A 23,800-nucleotide genomic window follows, 5' to 3' on the forward strand; every position below is an offset into this window, starting at 1 on the left:
ATTTTTCCAGGGTCCCCTTTTTTACAGTATAAGTGTCTCTGTCAAAAGGAAGTGTTTCTCATCCCTTGAGGAAGAGCAAATCTGTTTTAATTTGCTTTCATTGTAAACCCATGAGCTTGGTTTGGATTTTTATCCTTTTTGATATCTAAAGCCACTTTAAAATTAAACTTGTTCAGCCAAATACTGAAGTTTACACAGTGGGATGATTTGCCAGCCAGTTTTGTGTTTATGTACCATATCTACAATTTCTGACTTTAAGCATCAACCAAAAAAGTGGAAAGGGCTTTGGAAATCAGAAACTAATTCTAAAAACTGGGTAAGGATTTGGATGGGTCTGATTCTGAAGTTTCCTTTGGATTCATTCTTTGCTGCTTGCAAGACTGAATCAAGGTCCAGTTTACTTTAGCAGGAAATAGATGTGGTGTAGCTCCCAACAGATTTTGCCCACTTTATATGCTTTAAGACATCCCGATTGAGTACAAGTGTATTTCATTGTGTCTTAAGTCATCTTCTGGGTCTTTCCAGTTACTCTTTTAGTTACCTTTTTTAAACCAAGCTTTTGCAACTCCTGGCCCCCTCCAACAGGTGGCTTAGTTGGAAGAGGTCAGAGAGTTCTGGGTTGAGTGTATCCAAGATAAGTTTGAATTCTGTAATGAATTCCTGTCTTTCCATTCTGGAATTCGGGAAGTCCTTAATAATAGCACGCAGAGCAAAACACAACCACATAGCTTAAATACTCCTACCAGTCAGTGTCAGATGCCTCTTTCATAGGGGTTGCAATTTTAAGTGACAATGAGGTAGTGCAACTGATTTACAGTACGAGGGGAATGAGAGAGAAGGAGGAGAAGGCAATTATAAGGATTTCACGAGTTGAGCAAGATTTTAAACGTAAAGACAAAGGACGTGAGGAAAGATGGGAAGAACTGAAATTGTTTTCAGTGGATCTACAGGGGAAACCGTTTTTAAATTTCTCACATTTTGAATCTTTACGGAAGAATTTTTGAGTCCAGTTTGTGTTTAGAAACCTCATACCAGTTAATGAAATCATACCATTGGATAGTCAGAGTTGTTTTATCCTTTTTGTTCTAAGGAACCTCTCAAATGAACAATTTTGTTCATATCAGAAGTTCCCCAAAGGGATCACTGTCATTCCAAATTGTCTTTGGAAACTTGTGGCACTTAAAAAGATATGCACAGGAGTTAGGGCTGTAATTAGAAAACATAAAGAAAGGATGTGCTTGTGGTGGAGGAGGCAGTTTTAGGTTGAAAAGACCAAGAAGACCCTGTGAGAGCCTCAACACATCCACAGGTTGGTGCTTGTGGAATTTTGCGTCTTGGTGCTTGATCAAAGTCATCATTGATCAGGAGCCAGACAAAGCCTCCTGATTATTGGTGGACAAAACTAACATAAAAGCAGTTCTCAGGAACACAAGAACAAGACTGAGGAAGAAGTCATTATGAGATTTTGCAGTGGTGACTCGGGGCACAGTGTGTCTCCAAGAAGTAACCAACTGACCATTTCACCCTTAGGGCCAGCTCAGGGACAAATTTATGGGACCTATTCCCATCCTCTCCCAATAGACAAACAACATTCAAGATGGTACACAAGCAGATAGATAGGTCATTAGGCCAGCAGTGTTAGTTGCTAGAAAACAGTTTCACCAAAGAACATTAGAATTCTGATCAAAAATCCAAATGTCCAAAGTGGGACCTATTCTTAAGAAAATCAGATAAGTGCAACACTAAAAGCTTCAGTGAAACCCTGGAGTTCAATTCAGCATGAACTTAATTCCCAGCCAAGGGTGAGTGGCACCTCATCCAGGTAGAGACACAAGGGGGTCTCAGATGCGTGCACTGTTTCTGAGTCAAGGGTTCCAGCCAAAGGCAGTGAGGATCTCAGGTGAAATTCTGTGAACCCGCAATTCTATCAGCATTCTCCAGCCAGAGACCACCAGGAACACACCTTCAGATAACAAGTTGGGTTTATTACCAGGGGGAGACATTGGGCATCTCAGTAGGAGGGTATTAGGAAGGACCTGTTATATAATGAATTTGGGCTTTGGTAGAATAATTTGGGGAAAGATCTCCGGAAGTGAGGATTTGCTCTAGATTGAGTGCTGTCAATAAGTCAACAGTTTTGTGATTGGTATCTTAAGAAATCTTATCTCTAGGGAGGTACACCTGAGCAAGGATAAAGTTGTAATTAGTAAAGAAATAGTAGTCACTCGTATTTGCCTAGAGAAGGGGATGTTTGATATTTTGTGTGTTTCACAGTGACCTTGTCTTTGTGCTTTGACAAAATTATGACGTGGCCTTGTTTTGGTCTCCTTTTATGTTTTCGGTGTGACTGTCTGATGTTGGTGTTCAGTGAGATCATTTGTGTTGAAGAGGAGAATAATATGGCCTAGCTATGCACAACTGGTGAATTTCTTGTAACACTGAGGCCCAGCTATAATTGTCAGACCAGTTCCCAGATGACAAGGACTGAGAATAGAAATCTGCTTACCATCACCCTCTAGAAATAAACAGCCACTGTCAGCGTCTTAGTGCAGATCAGGTGGTGGGTGTGGTGGCTGGGTGCGGTGGCTCACACCTGTAATCCTAGCACTTTGGGAGGCCCAGGCAGGAGGATCACTTGAGCCCCGGAGTTGAAGACTAGCCTGGGCAACATAGGGAAACCCCATCTCTACAAAAAATTTAAAATTATCTGGGTGTGGTGGCATGTGTCTGTAGGCTCAGCTACTCGGGAGGCTGAGGTGGGAGGATCACTTGAGCCCAGGAATTCCTGGCTGCAGGGAGCCATGATCATACCACTGTACTCCAGCCTGGCTGACAGAGCAAGAGCCTGTCTCATAAAACATAAAAAAGGAAAAGTAAAATGATTGTGTTCACTTACCTATGTGTATTGTATTTTGTGTCCACTTATCTGTGTTGTGTTTTAATTGTCATGTCTCTTTATAAAATTTAAATACCCTAAAATTTACCCATTTTAAGTATATACTCAATGATTTCAGTAAATTGATATACTTGTTCAGCCATCACCATAATCAGTTTTAGAACTGGATTTCCATGACCGAAAAAGGTTTCCTCACACCATTAGTCAATCGCACACCCACTCCAACTCCCAGCATGACTAACCTTTCTGTCTCTGTAGTTTTGCCTTTTCCAGAAATGTTATATAAATGAAATCATACAATGTGTAGTCATTTCTGCTTTCTTTCATTTAGCATAATGCTTTTGAGATTAATCCATGTTCTGTTTATAGTAGTTCATTCCCTTTTATTGATGACTTGTTTTATTGTTAAGCTAGAGGTTATCTTATAACCTGATTTATTCACTTAAATAAATATTCCATGAACGTATTTATTTATGGGTCATTAAATACTTTTTTACAACATCATTTTTTTTTTTTTTCTTTTTTTGGAGATGGAGTCTCACTCTGTCACCTAGGCTGGAATACAGTAGTACGATCTTTGCTCACTGCAACTTCCCCTCCCAGGTTCAAGAGATTCTCCTGCCTCAGCCTCCTGAGTAGCTGGGATTACAGGCACACACCACACCCAGCTAATTTTTGTATTTTTAGTAGAGACAGAGTTTCACCATGTTGGCCAGGCTGGTCTCAAACTTCTGACCACACGGGATCTTCCTGCCTTGGCCTCCCAAAGTGCTGGGATTGCAGGCATGAGCCACTGCGCCTGGCCTACAACATCATTTTTAATGGTCATACAGTTTTCCATTGTTTGAATTTACGCACTATCATTGAACATTCAAACTGTTTATAGTTATACATTTTTTAAAGAAAGCTAAATAGCTGCCGGGTGCGGTAGCTCACACCTATAACCTCAGCACTTTGGGAGGCCGAGGTGGGCAGATCACCTGAGGCCGGGAGTTCAAGACCAGCTGTCAGGCTCTACTAAAAATACAAAATTAGCTGGGCGTGGTGCGCATGCCTGTAATCCCAGCTACTCGGGAGGCTGAGGCAGGAGAATCGCTTGAACCTGGGAGGCAGAGGTTGCGGTGAACCGAGATCGCGCCTTGCACTCCAGCCTGGGCAATAAGAGTGAAACTCCATCTCCAAAAAAAAAAAAAAAAAAATGCTAAATAGCCAATGTTTATGTGCAAAATTATTTCCTAAGAACACATAACTAAGTGTAATTGCTTGGTCAGAAGAGATACAAAAGGTTAAGGCTTTTGATGCACATCCTCAAATCAAATTCCAGAAATTCTCTGGGTCTTCTGTGAATATGCCTGAACAGAAACAGGAGCAGATATCATGATTCCAGATGTTATATATGGACTTTTCAGTCCCTTTGTGATAAACTCATTCTGCAAACTGGAGTAGCCCAACCTGGGCCCATCCCATGTCTTTGAAATCCTGAGTGAAATCACACCTTTGCAGCTGTGAGGATGGCTAACAGGGGCCCATACACCGGGGCCCAGAGCAAGGAGCTATGTCTTACAGGAGCTCAAGCACCAGGCTGTCGTGGTGATCTCAGCATCAGAGGCCTAGTGCATCCTGTCTAGACAGACTTCAGAGAGTCAGTCAGAACACAGAGCAACAGTTTGACCATCTTTGCTTTACACTGGGCTTAGGTCAGTTTCTCAGGTTAGCAAAAAATTAAATTCTCAGTATTTCCAGTTTAACAATATGATATTTAAGAATATGATATTTGGGGTTTTTTGTTTGTTTGTTTTTTGGGTTTTTTTTACATATAAACTTTTAAAATAACCGCATTAGGCTGGGCGCTGTGGCTCACGCCTGTAATCCCAGCACTATGGGAGACCGAGGTGGGCGGATCACGAGGTCAAGAGATCGAGACCATCTTGGCCAACATGGTGAAACCCCAGCTCTACTAAAAATACAAAAATTAGCTGGGCATGGTGGCGCGTGCCTGTGAAGTCCCACCTACTCAAGAGGCTGAGGCAGGAAAGTTGCTTGAACGCGGGTGCTGGAGGTTGTAGTGAGCCAAGATCGTGCCATTGCACTCCCACCTGGTGACCTGGTGACAGACTGAGACTCCATCTCAAAAAAAAAAAAAAAAAAACTGCATAATTGTCCATGTGTGCCATGACTTAGTGTGTCTAACATTTCACTCCCATAAACAATCCGCCATGGACAATTCTGTGCATAAATCTTGTTCTCACTTCAAATTATTTCCTTGAAGTGGAAAAGATATGAATTGATTTAAGACTCTTGATATATATTGACAAATTATTTTCCTGAGAAGTTATTCCATTTTCCACTCTAGGATCTGTTTTTGAATTGTGCATTGTGCTTCGATGATTTAACTATTGAATTTTTACAGACAGTTTTAACACCTGGCAGGCTAACCTTTCTTCATTTCTTTTCTTATAATTCTTTAACTCTTCTCACCTGTGTATTTTTCGCAGCAAAACTCTGCGTAGTTTGTGAAGTTTTCCCGAAATCACCATGATAGTTAAATTGAAATGTGGTTGAACTTAGAATTAATTTAGGAAGGTTTCACATCTTTACCTCATCCAAACTTTCATCCCAGCTCATGGTCTGTCTCAAATATTTTCTTTTCGTTTGTATTCTTGTAGCTAGAATCTCTTTCTGCTATATTTTCTGACTGATAACGGCTGGTATATTTTTCTTCTGTAAACACACTGACACCAACATTTGTTTTATTTCAGTTAAGATTTATTGTGAGATGATAGTCTTCTTAATGGTGTCAAATAAAGGTTAATACCATGGAAATTTAATCAGTTAAGAAAAATATATGTAGACTGATAAACTATAAGAAAGAACTAATCTATTAATCTAATAGATTAATCCAAGTAACTTGAATCCTCTGGAATATATGAGGGAAATAACTCATTATTTTCTTAATATAATTGATTTTTTAAATGTTTTAAAACTTATTTTTATTTGTTGAGACAGAGTCTCACCCTTGTCCAGGCTGGAGTGCAGTGGCACAATCTGGGCTTATTTCAGCCTTGACCTCCTGGGCTTAAGCGAACCTCATGCCTCAGCCTCCCAAGTAGCTGGGACTGGAAGCACATGCCACCATGCCCAGCTAATTTTTGTATTTTTTTTTTTTTTTACAGAGACAGTGTCTTACTGTGTTGCCCAGGCTGGTCCTGAGCTCCTGGGCTCAAGCAATCCTCCCTCCTTGGCCTCCCAAAGTGCTGGGATTATAGGCATGAGCCACTGCACCTGGCCTACTGTCTTTTTAAAAAGATGTAATTGAGAAATAAAAATTGCATATATCTATGGTGTACAATGTGCTGTTTTGATATATGTACACATTGTGGAATAATTAAACCAAGGTAATTAGCATATCCATCACCTCACACATTATCATTTGTTGTGATGGGAATGTTAAATATCTACTCTCTTAGCAATTTTCAACTAAATAATGCATTGCTATTAACTGTAGTCACCAGGATGCACAGTAGATCTCCAGAACCTATTCCAATGGCATACAATTTTTTAAATTTTGATTTACATATTTGTTTTCTGTCCTGATTCCCTACTGATCTCTCTTACTTTAATAGGTAAAATCCTCTTGGATTTTCTAGGATTCTATGACCAGCAAATAAGGATGCTTTCTTCTTCTAATAGTTATACCATGGTGTCTGATTATTTTCTTTATTATACTTCTTAGAAAACCCTCTGCAGTGTTAAAGAATGCTGGCTACAGGCAATCAGGTCTCATTTCCAGATATAAATGGAACAAACGCCTCCCTGGTTAGATGTGATGTTGGCTGTTGGTTTGGGGCGGATAGTCTCTGTCATGTTAAGGAAGCAGCCTTCTGTTTTTGTTTACCAGCACTCATATTAAGAATGGGAGTTATATTTTACTTAATGCCTGTTGTCCAGTTGTTGAGGTGATGTATTATTTGCTTTTAATTTTCTCTTTTGCCCTTTAGATATGATGTGTATTCAGTTCATTGATTGCCTATGTGTTCAGTTCATTGATTGCCTAATATTGAGATATCCTCAGATAAATTCATATTGACCATGGCATGGTAGACTTAATATACCATTAAATTCTATTTGCAAAAAAATCTATTCGCTGGGGTTATATAGAATTTTCAGTTATTTTACTAACACTAGCTTTTTCTCAATATGAATTGTTAGGTTAGTGAAAGAGGGTTTCACTGACTTCACAGAGGGAATGAGTTGCTTCTGTCTTTTTTTTTTTTTTTTTGAAACAGGGTCATACTCTGTCGACCAGACTGCAGTGCATTAGCGCCATCTCAGCTCACTGCAACCTCCGCCTCCCAGGTTCAAGCAATTCTCGTGCCTTAGCCTCCTGAGTAGCTGGGATTACAGGCACCTGCCACCACACCTGGCTAATTTTTGTATTTTTAGTAGAGATGGGGTTTCGCCATGTTGACCAGGCAGGTCTCAAACTCCTGACTTCAGGTGATCCACTCACCCCGGCCTCCCAAAGTGCTGGAATTACAGGCATGAACCACGGTGCCCGGCCACCTCTTTTTACTGTGTTACAAGAGACTTCAGGAGGGTGGTGTTAGGCCCTGACAAGCTGCAGCCATATTATATTCTATTTTGCAGCCTTTTATTATCTTCTCTCTTTTTTTTTTTTTTTTTTTGAGATGGAGTCTCGCTCTGTCGCCCAGGCTGGAGTGCAGTGGCGCTATCTCAGCTCACTGCAAGCTCCGCCTCCCGGGTTCACGCCATTCACCTGCCTCAGCATCCTCAATGGCTGGGACTACAGGCGCCCACCACCACACCTGGCTAATTTTTTGTATTTTTAGTAGAGATGGGGTTTCACCATGTTGGCCCAGGATGGTCTTGATCTTCTGACCTCATGATCAGCCGGCCTCAGCCTCCCAAATTGCTGGGATTACAGGCGTGAGCCACTGTGCCCGGCCCCACATTAAGTCTTTTAAGTGGCCTGCTGTTAATTCTGTCGTAGTCTTTGCTATAAAATAATACTGATCCAATTTGTGATAAACTCACCCACTCTTATCGTAGAATATACATTTCTCCCTTTCATCTTCCTTCTTTGGCCCACATTATCTGTCTACCTCCTTCATTTTGTTTCTCCCAGGAAGGACTGATGTAAATTGGATTTTCAGAAACTCCCTCCCGCATGCCCCTCTGGTCTCTGCATCTAGAATACTGGAGTCAGAGGATCTACTCTCTCTAGGGTCCTTCCTCTCCAGGGCAGGTCTTATGGTACAGTGTACACTGTGGTGTTGCCTCTGTCAGTCTGTCCTTCATTTCTGTGACCAGATCCCCAACAGGACGTGTTCTAAAGAAGTGTGGTAGAAACTGGCCCATTTCAAACTTTTCACCATGATTTTTCTACACGTCACCCCACTGGGGCTTTTGTGATCAGTTTTATAATGAAGAGCGGATCTAGATGGAATCTTAGTTTTGCTACAGTGTTTCCATCAGTCATTCCATAAACATTGATTGAGCATGTACTATGTGTCAGGCAGTGTTCTAGGCATTTGTAGGAAAGCGGGAGAGAGCAGTTGGAGCAGTGGATATTGTGTTCATTTCAGTTGCAGTCCTCCCTAAGGTTTTACAGATCTATAGCAACTAATTTTTTTTTTTCAATTCAAAGAAGCAGTGGGAAACCTATGTCTCCTGCTCTCCCCCATGAGATGTGTATCGTTTTTTCTGAATGAGCAGCTGGGGACATAGCCCAGGCAAGTGGGGAGGCTTAAGCACCAGGAATGTCCCCCTGGGTCATTACTCATGGGCATTAGGTGCCCCCAGGAGAGAATGGGGAAACAATGCCTCCTGCCTCTCCCAGCATGTGAGGAGGGTTAATATAAACAGGATGTTGAAAGTCCTTTGCAAACAGAAGCACTATATTGTGATAGGGCCTCAATATTGTCTTCTCAGACTGTCAAGTCATTCCTGTCCCAAGGATCTGGGACAGTTTTTATGCATATTTCATTTTTTTCTAAAACACTTACCTTTCATATACCTTCGGTTTTATTCCTGCATCTTAGAAAGATAACTCCAGAATTGACTGAAGAGAACATGGTCCACCAAGGTGGCATGTTCAGAAATGACCATTCCCAGAGTTCCCCTGAGAGGCTGATTTTCAAAGGAGAAGTTCTCCCCAAAGAGCAACAGAATTGAGATCTATCTCTTAAGGGAGATTTGAAGTCCTCTTGGCATAGTGGCCATTATTGCCCTGGATAAAAAGGAAACATTTTAGAGATGCCCAAAGTACTTAGAGCCTAACAGTCCTCTATCAATTGCTTAAAGAGTAAACGGAGACCTTTTATAAGAAACAGACCCAGCATCTTGGCAGTTTGCAAACAGGATGAGGAAATCTTTTTTTTCCTTCCTGAAGCTTCGGATCTGAGAAGCTAAAGACACCACATCTGAATTCACAAAGTTTCTTTTGTTTGCCATAATACTGTCTATCTAGATGAGGGTGGTAGCTGCTTGCCTAGGGAAATTTTGAGTATTTGGAGCCACTGATACTGTTTCTAGATGAAAGACTCAAGGGTTCCTTTGTTGGTGAACAGTAAAAGAGCAGAAAATCATCAAACAGGCACACTGGCTCACTCCTGTATTCCCAGCACTTTGGGAGGCCAAAGCGGACAGATCACCTGAAGTCAGGAGACCAGCCTGGCCAACATGGTAAAACTCTGTCTCTACTAAAAAATACAAAAAATTAGCCGGGCGTGGTGGCACATGCCTATAATCCCAGCTACTCAGGATGGGCTGGGGCAAGAGAATGGCTTGAACCTGGGAGGTGGAAGTTGCAGTGAGCTGAGATTGTGCCACAGCATTCCTGCCTGGGCGACAGAGTGAGACTCTGTCTCAAAAATAAAGAAAGAGAAGAAAAGAAAAGGAAGGGAGGGAGGGAGGGAGGGAGGGAAGGGAAGGGAAGGGAAGGGAAGGAAGGAAGATAGATCACCAAACAGCGAGCTCCTTGGTGGTGCTCATGTTGGAGACATAATTTCACCATCCTCAAAAATGACCCAACAGGCAACAGCTTGGATGGATCTTATGAGAATATCCTGATTGAAAGAAGCTAATCACTAAAGCAATCTACCATATTATTCCATTTATGTAACAGTCCTGAGATAACACAATTGTAGAGATGGAGAACATATTCATGGTTGCCATGGGTTAGGAGTTGGGGATGGTGGCTCTTGACTGTGTTAACTGGTGGTAGTTACATGAAGCTACACATGGTTATGCTAAGCTACACACACACACACACACACACACACACACACACACACACACATTAGTTATTAAACTGATGGAATCCAAGTAAGCTCTGTGGATTGCATTCATGTGAACTTCCTTGTTTTGATATTGTGATATAACCATGCCAGCTGTGACCATTGGAGGAGGCTGGGTGAAGGGTACACAGGATCTCCTGAACATTTCTTTGTAACTTCCTGTGAATCTATAATTATTGCAGAATAAAGGATTTTTTTAATTGCCTTTCTAAACTCATAAGTCTTGAGTGTTGAGATTCTAATTCTGGAAAATAGTATAGACCATGAGAGAGGAAGGAAGGGAGGAAGGAATTCATTTCCAGTGAAAAGTTTTATTTTTTATTTTTATTTATTTATTTTTTGAGACAGGGTCTCACTGTGTTGCCCAGGCTGAGTGCAGTGGCATGATCACGGCTCATTGCAACCTCAACCTCTCAGGCTCAGGTGATCCTCCCGCCTCAGCCTCCTGAGGAGCTGGGACATAGGCGTGTGCCACCACATCTGGCTAACTTTTGATTTTTTTGTAGAGACAAGGGCCGAGTCTAGTCTCGAACTCCTGGGCTTAAGCGATCCCTCCACCTCAGCCTCTCAAAGTGCTGGGATTATAGGTGTGCGCCACCACACCTGGCCTGAAGGTTTTAACACCCACACATACACACACACTTAACCAGATCCAACCATTCATCTTACTACTGTCTGAGGCAGACATTCCTTCTGCTGCGTGTGGCAGAGTGCCTGGAGTGTGCCTGCAGGAGCACTTGGAGCCCTGGCTGGCTTGCCCTCAGGGCACTGCTCCCAGGGAGTGAACTCACTCTGTATGTGCCCAGCTTCTGAAGAAAAGTGCCTACAACCATCTGCAGAAAATCTGTCCAGTTTCCAGTGTGCCTCTCTGGGCTTCTTAAAGCAAAGCAAAACCTAATTTTTAAATTGAAAAGCATGTCTATACGTGTTTTGTACAATATTCAACATTACCAGAAAGTGTGTCCTAAGCTGTCACTCAGTTGCTTCCCAGAGAACCTTTGTCACCAATGCTATGTTTAATCTGACAGAAGAATGTGATGGATGGATGTGACTTGTCTACCTTTATACAGGTGTTAACATCCTGTACAAACATTTTTTGCTCTTACTGTGCTTTAGAGTGGTTCTGTATCAACAATATTCCATTCTTTTTTAACAGAGATAGGGAGTCCTAACCAATGAATGTAGTGATGGGCATTTGGGTGATAGTCCTTCTTTTGCTGTGTGTGTGTGTGTGTGTGTGTGTCTGTGTGTGTGTGTGTCTGTGTGTGCCTCTTTGAGATTAGTCCCTTGTCCAAAATACAAATTATTTAAAATAAGTAAAATGTTAACATTTCTGTTTCTCTGGCCATTTTTATAGTTCTACAGTGACTTTTCCTTCTTGAAATTTGCCTTTGGTGTCTGACTGATGATCTCCAAGTAATCCATCAACACCTTAATTTTGAGAGCACAGGGAGGAGAGCCTTTATCTCCCTTAGGGATTCTGAAGGAATTCTCCCTCTTGAGGTCTCAGTCCACAGCTCTATGTTTCTTCATAAAATAATTTGGGATGACTTTCTTCATAGCTTTTTATAAAAAGTGGCTGTGAAATGTAGCTATTGTGTTTTGCTCTCTATACGCTGTACTCATTAACTTCAACAAAATTATAAACGTAAAAATCATATGGAAGTATGTGTGATAATTACAGGGGAGAACAAGATACCCACTGATGCTCTGATAGTTTTTTATACACGAAATGTGTGTGCTGTGCAGATGTTGCTATTTCAAAATAATGTCAATGAAATTATTTCTCTGGATAAAGGATAAAGCAAAGTGGCCTCACTTCCTGTTCACTTCCTTGGAATTGCCAAGGCTAGACAGGCACAGCAGGGATCAGACGCCGCAGAGCCCCCGCGTCTTCCCCGCTGGTGTGTCTATGAGTGCAGAGGTGGGGAGATGAGGTGGAGGCAGGCCTGAAGATGGCCAGTAGGAGAGGACTGCCATCCACAGAAGCCATGATCCCTCTGGGGTGCCCTGGTGACATGGCAGCCTCACCACCTCTCAGTGGGGAGAGGAGGCTTGTTTCAGTTATTCTGCGGGAAAGTCTGCAACAGCAGCTCTCCCAGAGGAGGGGAAGAAAGGGGGTGGGCTGTGGGCCACAGCCAGCCTTGTCAGGTAGGCTTGCATGCCAGGGCCTTGCCACTTCCCAGCCTGTGTTTGGACTTTCCCCATGTGTGTCCTGAAGGCCAGCTCTCCACCTGACCTCTCCCCTTGGCATTACAACGTAAAGGAATCATTGTATTTTCCATGCAAGTGTTAGGTATTTTTACTTCCCTAAAATGAGCAAGGAGGCAAAAACACTACATAAAAACCAGGGTCCTGAGTTTCTGTTCTCACTGCTGAACAGGATGGCCCAACTCCCATCTATATGGAAATGTTGGCAGGGGCCCAGGCTACTATAAATAAGCATCCTGACTGCTCCAGGAAGGCTGGGCTTCCTCATTTTTTTCTTAAAGTGGAATTTGTAACAGCTTCTGCCCAGAACATTTGTGTCCAAGGTCCTTTCATCTCCCAGGCATCCTGTACAACTGCCATACGGAGGTTTTGGAAATCTTCCCACTGCAGCTGGGTCACAGGACAAGCCACACAGAGCCAGCTCGCTAAAAGAAGTGATGATCTCTCTTCTGTGACCTCCGTCTCATATTCAGATGTGAGTTTTAATAGGATTCCATCTGAACAAGCAGGAATCTCCTTTCTCCTTCTGCCAAAAGGCATATCTGTTAGACACAGAATAGGTTCATTAGTAAGCGCAAAAGCCCCGGGCCACAGGAGCCATCTGGGCAGCAGGAATCTGTCTTTCATACCACATGATCCTCAGCTTCTAAGGAGTCTTCACTTCCCTCAGGCTGACTGGCAACACAGGGTTACAGCAAGAGTGCCAGGTCGTAAAACATGGAAAACTACATACAACAAATAAAGCTGTGGCACTGGCACAAGAACCAAGACAGGTCAACAGAAGAGTGGACTGATGGAGAGTGCAAGTCAGAGCAGTCGGTGGAACTCTCAGCTCCAGTCCACAACAAGATAAGGAGCTTGTGCTAGCTCATAAGTCAGCTGTGTCAACCGAAGACACCATTGAGTTCGGCTACCATTTTTTTCCCTCTCAATGAAGGAGGCGATGTGTTGATTTACATTCTGGCCCAAGTTCTTTACCTCATGGCAAACAGGCACTTTGAGTAGCTCAGAAGTGAACAGTTTTTGAAACAGTCCCTGGTATAATACATCTTGAAAGAAAAATCACAAACCAATAGGAAAGGGAAGATGTATTCAACAAATTGGGTTTGGAAAGTTGACCATGTTATTTTCTTTTTAATAATGTTTTTTCACAGTAAACACAAAATAAATTACTAATAGATTTGAAAGTTAAATGGAGAGGAAAATGAAATCATGAAAAGAAACTAAAAGAAAAAACTGATCTCACAGGACGAAAAAATGTTATTTTTAAATATTTTTTCAAACTAAAAAAGTAATAAAACATCCTTTGTAGAAAATCTATAACATAGTATTTTAAAAAGAAAGACAAGGCTGGGCACGGTGGCTTATGCCTGTAATCCCAGCACTTTGGGAGGCTGAGGCAGGCAGATCACCTGAGGCCAGGAGTTTGAGACCAGCCTGGCCAACATGGTGAAACCCTATCTCTACTAAAAATAAAAAAATTAGCCAGGCGTGGTGACGCACACCTGTAGTCTCAGCTACTCGGGAGTCTGAGGCACAAGAATCGCTTTAACCTGGGAGGCAGAAGTTGCAGTGAGTCAAGGTCTTACTACTGCACTCCAGCCTGGATGACAGAGTGAGACACTGTCTCAGAAAAAGAAACAAAGAGAAATCACCCGTACTTCTACTCCCCAGAGATACTACTTTGATTTATTTACTACCAATGTTATTACTATTTTATTCCAATCGATGTTATTACTATTTCCTTCCAACCTGTTCATATAAAATTTTTATTAAACTAGGGTCCTATTATATATATGATATATAGATATATAATTGTGTGTCATTTTTGCCGTGAAATATCATTTTAAAACATGGGAAAAAGAACATGCAAAATCGTATTTACAACATGATCTTGTGGTGGTGGTGTTTTGTAGAGTTGGTTTATATATACAAGTAGTTATTACATACATTAAATTACTATCTTTTAAAATAAGTTTAAAATGCTATCTGGGGCTGGGTGCAGTGGCTCACCTTGTAATCCCAGCACTTCAGGAGGCTGAGGCAGGTGAATCACCTGAGGTCAGGAGTTCGAGACCAGCCTGGCCAACATGATGAAACCCCATCTCTACTAAAAATACAAAAAATTAGCCAGGCTTGTCAGTGGTCACCTGTAACCCCAGCTACTTGGGAGGCTGAGGCAGGAGAATCACTTGAACCTGGGAGGCAGAGGTTGCAGTGAGCCGAGATTATGCCACTGCACTCCAGCCTGGGCAATGAGTGAAACTCCATCTCAAAAAAAAAAGTTAAAAATGCTATCTGGGTGAACACGATGTTTAGTTTTATATTTAGGACCTTTCCAAATTTTCTGCAAGGAGCGTGTACACTACATTTGTCATCAAGGAAGATAAAACAAAAAGTTGTCATTCACAACCCAGTGTTACTGGAGCTGGTTTTGGTGGAATTGACTCCCTCTGTTACAGACTCAGCTTCAGCCCATACCCTGAGCCATGGACCTATCCCTCTAATGCATTGTTCTAGTCTCAGGGCTAATAACAAGGGAGAGGTATCGAAGGGCCAGTTCCACCACCAATGGAAAAGCTATTCCCAGGTGAGGACTACAGCTGCCAGGGCACTGCTCCGAAATGGGCATGCTGGCCATATTCACTTGCCCGCTTCTGCCCAGGGATCTATTTTTCTGTGGTGTGTATTCCCTGTACCTTTGGGGGCATCTCTTGTACTCATGAAATCAGCAGAGGCTTGCATCTATCTATCTACCTACCTATCTACCTACCTACCTACCTATCTGTCTGTCTATGAGACACGGTCTTGCTCTGTCACCCAGATTGGACTACAGTGGGGGAATCATAGCTCACTACAGCCTCAAACTCCTGGGCTCAAGCAGTCTTCTTGCCTCAGCCTCCCAAGTACCTGGAATTAGAGGCATGAGCCACCATGCTGGCGAATTTTTTTTTTAACAGATGGGGTCTCGCTGTGTTCCCCAGCCTTATCTTAAACTCCCGGCCTCAAGCGGTCCTCCCATCTAGGCCTCCCAAAGTGCTGAGATTACAGCAGAGGCTTTGAAGTCAAAGCTTTCCCTGCTGGGACGAGCCCTAGTTAAAGTCCTGGAGCACTGGCCACTGCCACTGCACTTGGACAGCTGGCCCTCTGCTACCCTTAGTGCCACCTCTACTTGGGGGCTGCGGCACGAAGCATTCTGGGAAACGGGGCTTGAGACGGTTTCATTCCTCAGTGTTTCCTCATGTTTGGCCCACCCTGAGCCAAGGAAAGCTCCTTCCATTCCAGTAATCAGAGGGCTCCATTCCCAAGAGGAAGTTTGCGGGAAGGTTAGGATCCCTCTGCACATGGTGGGGAGTGTCCTGCCGTTCACTGCATCCTGGCTCCAGTAATTGTGAGTAAAAGAATAGGTTGGTTATGAGTAAAAGAACAGGTTGGGAGGCCTTCTCAGACTATAGAATGCATAGGCGAGATAGGTAGCAAATGCCGCTCCGTACTTTGGAATCAGCTCTCAGGGTAGCACAAAGGCATTCCTTCACCAGCAGAACTTCAGGGGGATGCCATTCACACCAGCAGCCCGTGTCTCCACATGCACACTTCAGAAGGGCATAGCCACCCATCTTCACAGCCCTGCGCGCCGTCTGTGAACAACAAGAGCTCCCCAGCAACCTGGGATTCTAAACCAGGCCAAAGTGTTGAGCACCTGGCAGGCTGTGCTGTGTGGGGGCAGAAGCTTTGGTCCTGCTCTCATAAGCCTCCCTGTTCTTAGAGTGACCCCACTCTTCTGTGCCTTGGCATTGCAGGCCTGGCGCTGGTACCAAGGAAGCTCTGTGCCCACTACTCCTGGGACGCCAGTGTGCTGCTCCAGGCATGGCCTGCCGTGGACCCGGAGTTCCTGCAGCAGCCGGAGGTCGTCCAGATGGCAGTTCTGGTAAGTGTCTCCCCTCAACCCCAGAGCCCGGCAGTCCCTGCCCTGCTAGTGGCCCCTAAACACGGTGGCGGTTTTGAGAGGTCTATTAGCAGGCCTTTCTGGCTCACTCAGCTCAGCCCTCAGCCACACCTTGTGACCGGAAGGCACAAGGCCTGTCTTTCCTTTGCCAGTACCCTCAGGTTTGTAGGTCACCACACCCCAGAAGCATGTGAGCATGAAACTCTCATGGCCCTCAAGGGCTTGGAAAGGGGAATCATAAACCTGGCCCGCCTTATAGGTTCTCATTGTTTTTCCAGCTGAGGACCGTGTTTCAGTCGCTCTCAATTTCACTCGGGTGCTCTTGGGGGCTTTTGGGGGCTGGGGAAGGGTGACAGTGAGGTGGGTGGCTATGCAGTAATACCTGTAAAACATAATTCAGAAAGCCTCCATAATTTTTTTTTTTTGTAAATTAGGTAATTTTAAGTACATAAGAGGAGTTTATTGTTTAAACCTTTTCTAAGAGCAAGTAACCCCCTTATAGTTTATCCTATATATGATTTTTCTACATTTACTTAATTTGTTAAATGAGACACATTTATGATGAATATCTCTTAAATATGCTGATGTGTCTGAAGAAAAAAAGAGGACAGGGAGTGGACTTTGAACCACATGTCTCCCCAGAACCACGCATGGGGCCAGGTAATTCACATTCAAAATTATCATTTCACTCTTATCACCCTATGAAGTGGGTGTTGCCATTCTCATTTTTTCAATTGAGGACTGAGGCTCAGTGAAGTTGGTCCACCTAGCCCAGGTTTATTCATTTATTCACAAATGCTTGTCAAGTCTGACTCTACATCAGGCATAGTGCTCTGGGGATACAAAATCAAGATAGGACAGACAGGTTCCCTACCCTCATGGAGCTTAAAGCATAGTAGGAGAGAGAGGGAAGAATAAAAAGGAAAGAGGAAAATAAATAAAATGACTGCAAATTGTGAAAAGTGCCCTGAACAAACGCACCTAGGGGCTGAGGGAGGGCATAGCCCCACAGAGGTTGGCCAGCCAGGCCCTGGCCCCTCTGCACCTGTGCAGGCCCAGGGCCCAGCAGGAAGGTGGAGGTTTGGAAAGACAATACTTTGCCGAGGAGACCGGGCTCCTTCACAGCCCCCTTGTCTCCGCACCAACTCTCCTGGCACTGTGTTCTCTGCCACCCCACCCCAAAGGGAGAGGAGGTGAGAGTGCCCTGGCAGACTTCTTCCAAAAATCTTCAAAACCAAAACCATCCTTGTGGCATAGAGGAAATTTCTTTTCATCATCATCATTATTATTATTTAATAGAGACATGGTCTCACTCTGTTGCCCGGGCTGGTCTCAAGCTCCTGGGCTCAAGCATCTTTTTGCCTCAGCCTCCCAAAGTGCTGGGATTACAAGTGGGAGCCACCACACCCGGCCCCAGCCCAGAAATTGCTTTAATTTGAGTAATGTTTATGATAAATCTCATGCATCCCTAAGAACTTGTCCTCAGCCCAGTTGAGAAATGCTAACTTGAGAAAAAGGGAGGGCTTCAGTCTATGAAAATATCTTTCTATCTTAAATTACCACTGCAGAAAAGAAATTGAGTTTTGATCATTGGTAAAATAATTTTAGATAATCATTGAAATGCAAACCTAAAATTAAAAGCATGTGTAAGACTTTCTGCAAGTGTACCCAGCTTGAGAACCCGGGCTGGGTTGGCACCATGCCAGCAGCAAAGACTTCTGTGAAGGCCTGGGTTCTCACTCCATGTGATCTCACTTTGTGCCCTGGCCAGAAACATGCTGCAAGCACAGTTCAGTGTCATTCAGTTCAGTTGTGCCCGTGTTCTTTGTGCCTATGACATGCTGGGCTCTGCCCCCACCAGGGATACAGAGACAAGAGCTACCGCCTTATCACTTTGGAACAAAGGTCTGGGGGCACATGAGCTGTCACACACAGTTTATGTAAGGGCTTGGAAGTCGGGCCATCCTGGGTATAAGTCTCAGTTTTACAACATAGTTAACACCTCTAAGCCTCAGTTTCCTGAGTTATAAAATGGAGGCACGCACAGCGCCTGCCTTATCCGGCTATTGAGAGAATTAGGTGGGATAATACCAGGAAGTGCTTAGCTTGCTTCTGGATGCGCTAATGACAAAATCCTCTTAACACAGAGTGAGCGCTGACCCAGGGCCACGCTCCGCCCTGGAACTTCCCAGGTGTGAGCTTATTTACTAAGCACAGTGGCTCTGTGAGGCAGGCTTGTTGTCCCCATTTCACAGACAGGCAGATGTGTGACTAACCTTATCTTACAGGCAAGGAAATGGTGGCAGGATGGGGCAGAATAACTCACGGAAGGTCACAGAGCTAGTCCAGAATCTACTCTATGAATGGTGACTGCTGCTAGCATCAGTGTTGCCACTTCTGGCAGTTGGAGAATCAGAAAATGCATCATGAGGAAAAGGAGAGGCGGCTTTGGCTTTGAAAGAGAAGCAGCCTCTCCCCAGTGGAGAGAAGGGTGCCGCAATACCAGGAGCAAACACAGGAGGCAGGCCCACAGAGACCCGGGCTGAGCCAGGGAGGGGCTGGAGCAGAGGGCACAGGGCAGTGCTGGAAACAAGGCTAAAGGTGGGGAGTGTCCCCTCCTTGGAGGCCAGACTCCACCCCTCAGAGGACAGGGGGCTGTCAGGGTGTGTGAGCAGGAGAGAGAGGGGCTGTGTCAGGTCATCCCCTCTCTACCGCTGCCTGGGGTGGAGCCTAGGTGGACAAGTGACTTCACTTCATGTGCCTCAGCTTCCCCATCTGTAAAATGGGATGGGATATTCATGCATCGACTCAGGTTCATGCAAGTGAATTGCATAGTTCAGTGCTTGGCAGAGTGCGAGCTCAGCAAATGGAAGCTTGTATAGTTATTAGCCATTCCAAGGCCACCCTCGTGATGGCGACAGGTGATGGATTCGAGTGGGAGGAACACCTGTGGCCTGGGCCCTGTCCAACAGGTGTCAGAAAAGTCCAGGAGAGTCATGCTTAGGCCCTCTCCAAAGATGGAGGTGCAAGAGCCCCCCAGCATAGCAGCCTCTGTTTGAAGTGATATCAATGTGCTTATTCCTCTTTGGGCCCTTGAAGCCCAGGCTCAGTGTTGAGTCCCAGCCTGACTTCTCTGCCCATCTCATTGGCACTTTATGCCAGAGACAGGGGGAGCATGATCAGGACCTACTCACCCTGAAGGGACTGCCTTGGTAAGGCAACTCAGGGGAGGCCCGGGGAGCCAGAACCGTGTGAGGGTGCCCAAGGCAGCATGGGAAAGACTCGGAGCACCATAGCCACTTCCAGAGATCACATGCCCTGCCCCCAAAGCCCCAGCTGTGGACAAGAATGACTCAGGTCCTTTGGACAGGCTGTCACCAGTGATGACTTAGGACCAGCCTGCCCGGCTCCGGCAAAGCACAGGAAGCTCGAAGGGTTTAGAAATGGGTCATTGTTGTGCTGAGGCCGTGCATCAAAGAGGACATCCCACAGCCAGCTCCTTCCATCCTGGCCACCACTCTTGACAAAGGCAGAGGGAGTACAGCTTAGTGAGCTGGTCCCTTTACACAGGTTATTTTACCTCCTTCACTCCAGAATCTGGAGAATTCTGTCCTTAAGAAAAAAAAAAAAAACAACTAAGCTCGAGATCCCACAGCTTGTAAGACCAGGTCTGAGAGTCAAACCTGAGTCTGCCCACATGAGAGCACCATGCTCCCCCTCGCCCAGCACCCCCTCTGTGGGTGGTGACCCACAGGAGATGTTGGCCTGGGCTGCTCTTCCATAGGAGGAAAGACATGATTCACTGACAGCTGCATGTCCTGAGAATTCCCTGCTGGGGACCCCAGGACTTCACTAGGGGCATGGCTCTTGTGTGACAGGTGGAAGCTCTCTTCTAGGATCTCAGTCCAGCCCAGCATGTGGCCTTGAAAGAAGGCAGCTTCTAATGACTCAGAAACACCAGGGCAGAGGGGCCACAGTCCTTCACACCACACACGTAGTTCCCCAGCTTCAGAACGCTTTAAAACCCTGCAGCATGGAGCCTCACGCTTTCAAAACAATATTTCATAATATGCCAGGACTGCGTGTTTTATTTATATCCTCTCCCTGTTTCCTAGGCTAATGGAGACAATAAAAATGCCACCAAGTTCTGCAGAAATCTGAAAAAAAGGAAGTGGGCAATTAGGGGACATTTGATAATGTGCTTTGGTTGAAACTTGAGAAATTATTCCTAGTAACTTTTCCTAAGACCGTGACTATATTTTCCAAGTGAAAAACAAGAGTTAGTGAAAGAAATGTGTGTGTAGATTTTGGAGCAATGGGATTGAGGATTTGGAAGCATGACTGCTCAGAAGCTGAACCACGTGGTCATCTTCCCTCATTGAATCAATATTCGGCGAATACCCACCTGTGTCTGGAACTGTACTGACCCATGTTAAGGGAGAAAGAGTGATTAATGTGACAAGATGTGGGTCCAATTTCTAAGTCGTCACACTTGAGCACCCCCTTCTGGAGCCAGTCAGCAGAGAGAGAAGTTTGACTGTGTCCCCCGTGAAACTGTCAACTGTTTGGTCCACTTGAGACCTAGGTAAAATCCGAGGGGACAGCTCGCTCTAGCCTGGATCTGAACTTAGACTTGAGCCCCGATGACAGAATAATCCCTTTCTGCCTGGAAATGGCCCAAGCCATCTCACGCTGAGGATTTTTGACATAATCTCTACCACAGCTGTGTATGAGAGCGGTGCTCAGAAAATGCAAGGCGGTCCTCACTCCACCTACGGGCACTCACATGCAGTCTCAGTGTCTGTCTCTCTCTGCAGGTCTAGGTATTAATCCTATTCAGCTGGTTGCGTTTTACCCTTGTGGGAAGCAGGGTGCTGACTTCCTCCTTTCTCCACCTCTATTCCCTTCCCCTAAACAAATGCAGCCACGCCCTTTGCAGGCAGGAGGTTTGGTATTGGGCCGCCCGCCACTCTGAGGATGTTCCTCATTGTTTGTCTTGGCTTTTCTCCTTCTCAGATCAACAATAAAGCTTGTGGCAAAATTCCTGTGCCCCAACAAGTTGCCCAGGACCAGGACAAAGTCCACAAATTTGTTCTCCAAAGTGAGCTGGGTGTCAAGCTTTTGCAAGGGCGAAGCATCAAGAAGTCCTTCCTCTCCCCGAGAATTGCCCTCATCAACTTCCTGGTGCAAGATTGACAGCCAGGAGGCTGCAGCTACCACGTAGGGCCTCTGAGGAACCTCCTTCCAGGCCTGGGATGAGGGGGCGATGTCTGCTTCCCAGGGGAAGGGAAAAGACAAATGTCTTGACTGTTGACCTCAGTCCTGTGGCAGACTGCAGTCAACAGTGTGCCGCTGTAGTGGGGCCTGGTGCTGGGGCGAAGGTGAGCTGAGCAACAGAGAAATATGAGCTACTGAGGAGGGTGTCGGACAGCCTGCCCCTCACCCCCCACCCACACTGCAGGTGGAGGAGGCCATCTGATCCCATGGGAAGCCCTCAGAGACACTGCTGGGTGGGAGCAGGAAGGAGCACAGTGCCCCTTGAACAGCCAGGTAGCCTGCGGATCTGAGAAATGGCTCTGCCTTAGGTGCTCCTCGGGAATTTAAGGTCAGCCTGAGGAACTGCAGGACTCAGGTGCAGTGTGCCAGCCACTTGGAACTGCTAACTGAGCCTCCAGAGGGTGGTGAATGGTCTCTTTGCCTTCAGGCTGGATGAGGAAGCCATTTAGGAAATGCTCAAATAACCAATATGTGGAAATGGACACAGGGATTTTCTGAAGTTGCTTTGAATCAAAAGGCAGGCAGTGCTGGTTCCTCCACCTCTGTCCCCACCACTCCCCAGCTCTGTCATGCAGGCCTGTCCTCCCCAACCCCAGCTGGACATGCCTCCCAGGCCTGCTATGGTTCTGACACACAGGATCCCAGGCAAAGCACCACTTCCTCACATGAATGAGGAGCAGCAAGTCATGACCACTCCCTTGGGTATACAATTTGCTGTGTAGTGAAATGGAACCAGGCTCCAGGCTGCTCATCCCCAACCTCAGAGCCCCACCGCAGCCCAGTAGGGAGGCAGCAGGCCCCGGAGAGCTCATGTGGGCCCCAGATGGCAATGCCACCATTATTGATTTGACTCCAGAGCCAGTTATTAGGAAGAGCAAGCTCACCACAGAGGAGTGGAACTGAGGCCCCCCAGGTGTTGCCTTCAGTGTCCAAGCCACAGCAGTCTGGCTGTTGGGAAGACAGCCAGGAATGGGCTCATGTCATTGGCACATTAGGCTAATCCTGGTTTTATGTGAAGTCAGCAATTAAGTGTTCCCACTAGAACTGGTCTAAGCCACTGATTAATATTTAAGGAGGGAAGGTGGGGGAGAATCTAGCCATTTTGTAATGCCAGAAATCTATATTTGTTATCTGATGTCATTTTTCTGAAGTAGCCTCAGATGTGGTCCCCCTGCAGTTCAGCAGTTAACAGATGACTTTTTTAGTGTAATAAAATGTTTATCATCTGTGACTTCAGGACATATGTGTGATCTTGGAATATCTACCATATTCCAATTTCAGAGTTAATGACAAACAGATTGAGGTATTCCATCATCATCAGAAGCATTGGCTGTGTGTCTGACTCCACATGGAATGCTATAAAGTGGGATACATGTGGTTCTTCTTGTTCCAGAACTTACAGTCCATGGTAGACAACACTGATACAGGCACACTAGCAACAGCAGTTAAGTCACTGGTTCTCAGGCCTAATACTCTGCGTGGTCCTCATGCCCAGATATTCCAATTTAATTAGTCCGCGGTGTGGCTTAAGCATCAGGAATCTTTAAAACTACAAGTGATTCTAATGGGCAGCAAAGTTTGAGAACCACTGGATACACTGATGCACTTGAACCATAATTTCTATCTAGTTCTTCCTCTTCCTAATCTTCAGCTTAGCGGGGTAAGTGTGGTCCGGGACCAAGAGTAGGACCAAAAGGGAAGACGGGGACCAGAAGTCTGGAGTGCTAGAGCTGAGTTGAATGTACTTAGTCTCATTGCACATGGCAGTGAATATGGATTAAATAGAAGCCCATGAAAATACTTGGTACAAGGAAGGAGGAGTGAGTGTTTTTGCTTGATTATCTTGTTCTTTCTTAGGGTAAGCTAAGTGGTCTTGAACAAGATGAGGGAAGGGAGCCCTTTATTTGCACATGATCTGACCAGGGCAATGGGCCAGTAAAGCCTCCAGGCTGCTAGACTGACCAGCTGGCTGACACCAGCATGACTCTGGAGAAACTGCTCCTAGAGGATAAAGCTTTTGCAAACAAGAGCTCATCAGTACATACTAAGAGTATGGGTAATGGAACAATTGGACAGAAAACTCTGACCCCTGGGAGTGGGGTGGTGGGGAATAATCTCAGCCATTTATTGACTGTCTTATTGAGGTCAGAA

The 23,800-nt window shown here is 45.0% G+C and overlaps 1 protein-coding gene across 2 annotated transcripts in view; it reads left to right on the plus strand.

The window, feature by feature from the left end:
- Nucleotides 1-22,885, plus strand: part of LARS2 (leucyl-tRNA synthetase 2, mitochondrial) — a 162,387-nt gene extending 139,502 nt beyond the window's left edge. For both annotated transcript variants that reach the window (XM_011952653.1, XM_011952654.1), the window contains 2 exons: nt 16,227-16,354; nt 21,389-22,885. In XM_011952653.1, the coding sequence (XP_011808043.1) occupies nt 16,227-16,354; nt 21,389-21,568 (308 nt within the window). In that variant the 3' untranslated portion in view covers nt 21,569-22,885. The remainder of the gene's footprint in view (nt 1-16,226; nt 16,355-21,388) is intronic.
- Nucleotides 22,886-23,800: the final 915 nt, after the last annotated feature.

Source organism: Colobus angolensis, unplaced genomic scaffold (genome assembly GCF_000951035.1).
Source record: "Colobus angolensis palliatus isolate OR3802 unplaced genomic scaffold, Cang.pa_1.0 Scaffold344, whole genome shotgun sequence".
Taxonomy (NCBI): domain Eukaryota; kingdom Metazoa; phylum Chordata; class Mammalia; order Primates; family Cercopithecidae; genus Colobus; species Colobus angolensis.